The following is a 9,407-nucleotide window of genomic DNA, read 5'->3' on the forward strand; positions in this document are numbered from 1 at the left end:
CGTTGATTGTCTCTTTTTTGTTTTTTATATAAAAAAAAAGTTTTTTAATATGGTTTGTATATTTTTTATGTACTTGGCGTTTGTTTTTTTCTTTTTATCTTTTTTTTCGAGTTAGGAATACTGCCGAACACAATGTAATATTTTTTAACATATTGCGAGAATGTGTGCGGGGAAATGGAATATCGGTATAGGGAAAACGATATGATATCGTGGGATCACTCTATCTTCGCAAAACCGGCGACTAATCCTCCGGTCCGGTATATATATATATATATATATAACCGAAAAACGAATAGAAATAAAAAAATAAACGCCGCGTTCCGTATACATATCTACACACTCGGTTCCAATATGCCGATGCGCGCGAGCGGGACAGCTTCGCGAAACACGTTACAAATTTTGATTGAATAAACGTTGAATCGTTTCGCTTTCCGCGCGCTGATTTTTGTGGAATTAAATGACGAATGCAGCGGGCGCGGAAAGATACGCCGAAAGACAATCTATGTGTTGAAACAGATACACAGCGGATGAAATAAACCAGTTCGCTGCTCCGCCTCCTGCGTCAACATACGAAAAAAAGAAAAAAATACATTTCGCTTTATCACGATATATGGACGGTCGTAGCATTAAAAGAGAATCAGTATAGCGACGAGCGTCTTTTTTCTTTTAAATTATTCTATGTTTTCTTTGTTTATTTTTACTCACTCGTTTTCTCACTTTTGTTTCTTTAATAAACTGCTTCGCGACGATACGAGTTTTAGCACGTGTTACATATGTATTCACATGTTCTTTCTAATGTCACTGTTTTATATCGACTCTAAAAAATGTATTCTTTCATATATTCTTCGATTTAAATAATTCCGCAACATCGAGAAACGTACACTATAAATACATTTTCCATTAACCGTTTTACCGTTTATCTCTGTCTGTTACAGCTATATATACTGTTGGATATCGTGGTAAGAATATTTTATTCAGGTGTGCTTTGTTATTTGCGTTCGCGTCTCTCGAGTTTATTCGCGATGGCAACGCCAACATCATCAGCGTTCTCGTGCCGTTGAAGTTCAGGACATGAAATCGTTCCGGGAGGGTCTTTATTTGAACATCACCTTTTCATTCGGCCGATTCACAATTTACTGATTGGACGAAATTTTTTATTTCCCGCTCCCTCTCCCTCCTCCCGTCGCTTCTCCGTCATTACACTTTAAATTAAACCGCGAGAATATGAAAAATTTCATATATCAAAAAATTTCATATACAAGGAACGTCGTCACGACGGATGGTAGAATCGAATCTTGTGCGTCCCAAAGACCGTTTTCTGTACGGAAACGTTACACGTGTAAATACTTTTCTACACCGGCAGAAATAACGAGTGCAGAACGCGAGCATTTTTTTTTCAGTAACTCTCGTTAGGAAACTAATTTAACTTTGTACTAGCTTTTAATGCGAACTGTATCGGCTTTATGCGACGTAGTCGACGCAAGAGTAGCGTGAGGTTCATCTTTGTTTTAAAGCGCGCCAACAAAAGCTCTTTCGGAAGTGCTACGCAGGGTAGAGCGGAAATCACGGCAAAACTGAAAAGTGGGTCACTCTTTCTCGCACAAAAAGAAGTTGAAAGTGCAAAATAAATCTTTTTGATAGCCGTCTCCGAGACAACGTAGCTGTCAAAATATAGATAAAAATACACGTATAAAGACAAAAGCCTATGTTTTAGCGTTTCATTAACTCTTTTTAATAATCTAAATGCTTTAATTGAATAAATCTCTCGGATAGTTTTAAATTAAATGTATTAAGCGAATTTAGCACAGTATAATATTGTATGTGTCACTTGAAATTATTTAAATTGAACAAATATATTACTCAATTCTGTGTTTTTTTGATTAAATTTGATTGAAAACACAATCGTAGAGGGAAAACTATTTTCTACAGTTTTTACACTTCTTTGTTACGATGTTTACATTGTTTATGCCTCACTACATACCTCGCTATTGGTCCAATAAGTTTATACTTGTGTATTTAACCTTCTCTCTTTCTCTGATTCTCTTTCGCTTTCTCTCTCCGTATGTTACACGTAAAAGTTGCTACAACTGCAAACGAGTAAACCTCTAAGCGACAGAAAATGTTTTTTCACGCCGGACGTTCAAAGACCACGGGCAAACCGAGCGAATGTGCGTACCTACATTTTTTCGACACACGGCAGAAAATCAATACCTTGCGGCAAAGAAAATTGAATTTAGACGTGTGTAAACATACAGCCGCGCACTATACACAGCTTATGTATAATGTTAATGTGGTATAGAGATTTAGTGAAAGAAATAATCCACGTTCCACTAGTGAAAAATACAATTCTTGTCGATGTAGAATAATAAATCTTTCTAGATTCGTGGTTCAAGATTCGAGAACCGAAAATGGCGGATTGAAAAATAACATAAAGAACAATCGCCGCGCGACGAACAGTTATTTTCTGAATTTCAAATAACGAGGGATGAAAAAAATTTTATGAATAGTTTGACTTTAGTTGAAGTTTTCAGGTAAAAAAAAAAATTCCAGGGAATCTATAATGAGTAGAATTCACGAAGGAAGTTCTACATATGATGATTGCAAATCACTGTGCATTTTGCATAATTTTCAGTGTCTGGAAGCGCGCGCAGCGCACGACTAATAGAGGATTAATTTGAGCGTGAAAATCAAATTTCCGGGATAATCTCATCCACTTATACTTACCTTCTTCATCGCTACCGATCATGGAGTATCGCTCGTATCCGGTGAGATTTCTAACTGCGCCCAGACCGAAGTCGTCCTTCGTCCATTGAATGGGCCCTTTCTGGTCGAGAACTCGGCATGGAAGCGTCACTCGACTGCCAATCACCGCGGTTTGATCCATCGGCTCCATGGCGAATCGCTGATAAACTACTTCCGTCGTTGTAAACGGTTTGAGCGTCGACACCAGGATGGACGACGCGTTTGTCATGTTCGTGGCCGCCACTGTCTTGGCGTCCATTGTTATCAGTAGCGTGAGGAAAATTATTAACGGCGTTGTTCTTCGCTCGGTCGTTCTGCTTACGTTCCTACGAAATAAATGAAAACACAGGATCTCTTAGAGTTCAAGTTTTGCGAAGAAACTACAAGTAATACACAATGCGCAATGACACTTCATTTGTTACTTTCATTATCATTAAATTATAACGTTTTCTCTCTCTGACGTACAATTTGTGCGTGTGAATTAGCACACGCGTGTGTCTGTTTCTATTTAAACGTCTACATGCGATCTAAGAAAGAATTAAAAAAAGAATAAATTCGTCAAGCATCTCTTCACACGTGTTCACACGTGTTCGCACGTACAATTTTCTATAGACTTGAGACTCAAAGAAAAAAAGAGATAAAGAAACTCGTCGTTGTTTCCTCGAACTGCCTTGAACTAGGATGCTTCCTTTCCTTAAAGTTCTTTAACAAGCACATAGGCCGTTCTGGAGTTCTTTACTACGTCGCCTCACTTTAATTTATCTTTATAGTCCCATCGGATTCAAAAACGAAGTTAGAGGGCAAGAAGCCGTAAAAAGGAACGATAAAAGTATTGCCGGCTGCCGGCAATTTAGTATTGGAAGCAAGGGTGCATTATATATACACACACGCGCGCGCGCGCACACACATGTGTGTTTGTAGCTAAAAGCACATGTAAAATCGCCATTATAAGAGAAGCTTTTTTTTACGACGGCGATATAGTTTTGCCATAAAAATATACGTCTTAGCAATTATCGCGCGAAACGTTTTTCGCGGAACTTTAAACTGACGATATCGTATCGGAAAAGAAAAAGAGCTGTATTTATTTATAGAAAATTAGAATTAAATAATTCAGAGAATTAACTTTAACTAAAAAACACGAACAAGTTAAGAATATCTTCTTAAATAATAGAATTTTATTTTCACGGAACACAAATCCGAGAATCACAAAGAAAAATCACCTTCAAACGTGTTTGACTATTTCGATTCTATTGCCTGATAGCACTTAAATCTACTAGTGTTCATCAGAATAATTCTTGGTCTTTATTATTATTGTTCGGCAAAATTAGCGGAAAATTCAAACAATCTCTCCATCGTTCCGTGTCGGTCGTTCGATTAATTGTGATCGTGTCATTTATTATATATTCCTATCAGTTATATACCGTCCGTTTTCTAATAACGGGACCAAGATGGTACTGGTTTCTGCTCTCTTTCTCCGCGCTTGCCCGTGCGCGCCGCTCCTCCATCATCTATCTACGTTTCCTTCAGTGCGCCGTTCTTATTCGTCGTCAGTGAAATGATCGATAGAACTGAAAATCGCTCGAGGAGAGATTCTTGAGAACGATGTATCGTTCTCGTACGTCTTGTCGAGCGATCTTCGCACAGACGCGACGCCTCGACATCGTCTTGTGTTATCGTCGAAGCCGTTCGTTATACTTGAAGTTGAGCTCTTTCTCTTTCTCTCTCTCTCTCTCTCTCTTTTGTTCTTCCTGTCGCGGACGTTAGACTGCACAGAGTTCTCTACAAGCTAAGCGTTTCTTGTCGCGACGTCGGTTAGCAGATAGAGGATGTCGTAAGACGACGCGCATCGTACGACGACATCGCGCGGGCCGCTTCTTACAAGCTCAATAGGATAATAACCCCCGCGGCAGTCGAACTGCCGCCGCCCGCCCGAATGCCATGAATGGAATATACGAGTGTAACGAGCGTAATAATAATTGCGCTTGTGCCCCGCATTCGGGGCATCCTTGTTGTCCCTCCCCACCTCCTCTCGTTCGAATGACGACGCGTCGCGGTGCGTAACATCGCAGCGATGTCATCGCTTCGAACAATCCCGTGGGTATATAAGCGGCCTTTACAAAGCGCGCTTCTTCACGCTCGTTAAGCCTTTCTTCTGTCTTTAGACATGAACACACGATATCGCACGATATTGTTATTTCTTCTTGAAACATTGAAACGTTCAACGACACTCAAACAATAGCCGCGTGCGAGATACATGTACTTGCATTTTTAATCAAACCGACATTCGTGCTTATGTGTATTGTCCATGTTGGTGTATCACATGAATAGAGTTTTGTTTTTCTCTCTTTTTTCTTCGTCTCTTTTTCTACCTCTTTCTCTCTCTCTCTGATCATATAATATTTTCAAAAGAAGTTAAAATAAATTCTGTATATCGAATGCAATTTACTCATTTACTTGGAAAACATTTATCATATTCCGTGACGTTCCATGACAAGGCACGCCACCGGCTTACGAAACAGAATTGGGTCATGTCGGAATTGGATGGGATACGTCCCAGGCGATTTTACCACCAGTGATTTTACATGTAAACGTATATCATGAAAATATCGCACACGCGCGTTACGTCGATGGAGCCTATCGCGCGTCCAATGGCTTTTTATCATTTGCGAGGGTGTTGGAAATTTCGAGGCCGCCTCGTCGTTTCGAAACACGAGTGACTATACACGTACACACGCGCATGCGAGGGCGTATTTGTAGATTATGCTGCCAGCTCCGATAAAATAGAACACGCCGATAGAAGCGTAAAACAATCAATTGCAATGTTGTCCCAGCAATTACTGGTGAATGTCGCGATAATCACTGGCGCGTAGGCAAACACGCGCGTTCGCGCGCGCGCGCGCGCGCGAACCGCGCACACCGCCGCGTTTAAATTTAAATAAAGTCACTAATCGAGAAACGGAGCGCGGCGGCTGTCTGAACGAACGTCACGTTGCGCTCGGTTAGAAAATTTTTAGCGCTCGAAAACGTACTTCTCTCTTTCACTATGTTCTCCCGTTAAATTTGTTTCGCTTGGCACATTGCGCGTCGCACCAAATCAATTCGCAACTCTCTCGCGATTTCACCTGCGAAATAAATTTTTCACGATGTTACCGTTGCATTATTCGATCAATTTACGGTATTCAGTTTTTTTCCTCGGTAACTGCAGAACACCGAATTTACGACAGAAATGCAAATCAAAAAACTTTCGCGCAGAAATAAAAATGTTGCGACAAGCAGTAAAAAAAAAAAAAAAAAAAAAAATATCTGAATCAAATACCTAGTGCGTAAATTACTCTGATTTACACATTCATAAATAGCTTGTAGTAAGAAATATCTAAATAATATTATTTTTAATATTAATCCAAAAATTTGTTTTTTCTGAGTTCGCGAAAAAAAAACACAAAATTAACTTACAAAATCCTTCGTTTGTGTAAATTCAATTTTAACGTGAATATTTCGAGCTCGACACAGAAACGTTCAATATTATTTCTTTACTTGTGTCAGCGCCAAAACTTCGTCGCAAATATTGTTTTCTCGTGGACTTGTCATTTCGCACAATGATGTATGTATCAATGTCGCGTCAAATTTACTCGGGACAACCTAGATCCTAGCGGATCACGCCTAACGGTAATAATCCGCCATACCATACATGTCCCTCGAAAGGATCTCTCCTCGTTCGCGCACGGAAGACTTGCTGCCGAAGCTCTAACGGCGCAATGTCACCGATCAATTTGTCATGGGATGACCCAGTATCAAAGATACGAGTCCCGTGGGTCAGTGTAACGTGTTTCTGGAAACGTTGACACATGCACACATACACACGTAGCCGGCGGGACGCGATGTGTACACATATGCAAACACACGACGCGTCGCACACGCTGTGCGACGTATACTTGTGTGTGTGTGTGTGTATTCGAGTGAGTATGTGTCGCATGCGCGCGCTTGTTCGACGGTCGCACGACTATCTAAATATAGCCCTACGCCCGTGTACACACGAATATGGGATGTATTCACTGGTTATCGCGATTTTCGATACTCTCCCGACAAAGTCGGAAAATATTTCGTCACGCCGCTGCAACTGACACTGCACCGGATAAGAGTGATGAGGGTGCCGCAGAATCAAGAATGCAAGAATCAATTTTCTACATCCGCTCCATTTATCCGCGCATTTTATCTCAGAAACACGTCTCGCTTGTTTACACAGAAATCCGGTTTATAAGCAGGAAATCTTTTCGTAATCGCGCATTTCAGCGAGATTGGATCGGACGTATTACATTATTTGTGTGTTTACTAAAACGTTTTCTCAAACCGTACGGCAAAGAGAAATTATATATTTACCTCGCCAAAGGATTTGGAAGTAAATCTGTCTGGGAACGAATTGGTTTTGTAATCGGTGATGTATCGGTCGAATTTGACAGAGCTAACGGTTTGATTCGCGTAACATTGAAATATCATTGAATAGCCATTTCATTTTATTGTCGTGCCATTTTGTCGCACCATGTTCCGATACAGTTTGAACACCATGCGACGGATTTGCGGAATGGAATCGGATTTGCAAACGCGCGGTACCTATGCTTTTCTCGCTGTGTACAGACAGTGTCTCAATCCGTACTTCGCTTGCGAGTACCAAATTTTTCCGGACTTTGATGTTTCCTTTCGCAAAAAAAAAAAAAAACATTCGCCCGTTGATCGGTCATCTGATCGTGAAACTCTTTTTACTGTGAATATTACATACCCGTCGCTATTTGGAAACTAAATTTGAAATTAAATTTCTGCCATCCCTCTCTCCTCTATTCGAAATGAAAAGTTTAATCAGACCGGACGTTTGAAACTTGAGGAACAAATTAAATCGTCTGTTGGGGGGCTTCGCGAAAGGCGCGCGCGCGCGCGTGAAGGAAAATTTATTAATTGAGAAAAAAACAAAAAAAAAAAAAACAAAAACAGGCAAGAAAAAAATCGGGCAATTTTCAAACTCCATTTACTCCGCAACTCTACCGGGACGCGTTCTGTATATTTTAACACGGATAGTGCAACCTTCGCGCGCTCGTGCGGCGCGCATGTCATGTAGTTAGACGTAACCTAATTTTTGATTGGCTCTGGGGATAGAGTGGAAGAGAGGCTTAACCTTCGATCCACGGAGAGAAGGTCGAGATTATACCGCAGGGACATCCCCGGTGTGAGTTCGAATTTAAGCCTTATTCCATCGGCGAGAATCGGCGGGCCGGTATTAACGAAGCCATTAGTAGTTCCTTAACTCCGCACGACGGCTGTGCCAACACATCCAAAGTCGCACGACGAAATCGACCCATCGTTCCGTCACGGAATGGAACGAATATTTGTCACGTAAAAACAGGGCGCGACGTGAAGTTACGAGAGCGCATTAGTCTTACGTAATGAAGTTCAAGTTGGAGACGCGAATTTCATCCATTTGCGCTTATCGTGACTCAATTTATTACGGGGGGCCCGGGCGCACAATGCTTGAGAGTAAAGGCCGCGATTTTACAGATATTACTTCGGTTCTCTCGGCAATTTCAAGATTATATTCGCCGTCAGCTCAGCCGACCAACTGGTGCTCGTTGCGTCCGTTAGCGTCGTGTTTTTTTATCTTCATCAAACTGCGCGCAAGAAAGATTTTCCTCTCTTGTTGTAACTCTTTTATGACGTTAGCAAACAATCGAGTATAAAGGTAAACCGCCGCGCGTTTGTCCTCGCTCTCTCCTCGGCAATGTGCATTCTTCGAGAAAATCGGATTATTATCGCGAAATCTATTTGGCGGTCCCCGTTTGTTCGTATCAGTATTCACGGGATGTCGAAGACTGTCAAACGTTCTCCCTTTCCAGAGCACAACCAACTGTTGTAACGCACCGCATTGTATGCTTACGCGACAATCAACATTGCCTATGTGCACCGTTGCATATACAAGTGTATAATGCTATGTGTACCGTGCAATGTGCATCTCTGATGCAACGACAGGCAACTCTGGCGAGAGAAAATTCACAAGATTCGCGCGGCAAAACAAAAACTCTTCTCATCGATTAAAAGACATACACACACACACACGGATCGATTGTAATTATTGTATAATATTGCCTTCTATAATTAATTACACTAATGAACGCGATATAATCCTATATTAAAAAAGGCATTTGGACTGAAAGTGCGCGTTTGGAGTCGAATATATCGCACCTATTGTTGCATCTTTTTCGCGTTGCCGATTGGTTGGTTGGTTGATCGAGTCGAATCGAATCGGTAAGATCGAGGGAGTAAATAATGAAAAGCGATTTTGAGACAGTTCGTCGTATATGTAGAGAAAATTAAAAACGTAACTAAAGTCACGTGACAGGAAAGAGTAGAAAAACAACACGTGAAAATAACGTGACTGTAATTTATATTATATATATCATTAAATAATACATATTATACATATAATTTATTATATATTTATAATATTATACTTTATATTGTATTATATGTATTATATACATACTACAGTAACGTCACTGACCTCCGCCGCGCGACTTTGGCGGGGTCACTGACCTCGGCCGCGCGGCCTTGGCGGGGTCATTGACCTCGGCCGCGCGGCCTTGGCGGGGTCACTGACCTCGGCCGCGCGGCCTTGGTGGGGG

At 41.1% G+C, this 9,407-nt stretch overlaps 1 protein-coding gene across 1 annotated transcript in view; it reads right to left on the reverse strand.

Moving 5' to 3' along the window:
- Positions 1–9,407, reverse strand: part of LOC109855445 (irregular chiasm C-roughest protein-like) — a 142,198-nt gene that overhangs the window by 38,511 nt on the left and 94,280 nt on the right. The window contains exon 3 of the mRNA XM_020429748.1: positions 2,725–3,068. Coding sequence (XP_020285337.1) covers positions 2,725–3,068 — 344 coding nt within the window. The remainder of the gene's footprint in view (positions 1–2,724; positions 3,069–9,407) is intronic.

This window comes from Pseudomyrmex gracilis, unplaced genomic scaffold (assembly GCF_002006095.1).
Source record: "Pseudomyrmex gracilis isolate BER0280 unplaced genomic scaffold, ASM200609v1 scaffold_0, whole genome shotgun sequence".
Taxonomy (NCBI): domain Eukaryota; kingdom Metazoa; phylum Arthropoda; class Insecta; order Hymenoptera; family Formicidae; genus Pseudomyrmex; species Pseudomyrmex gracilis.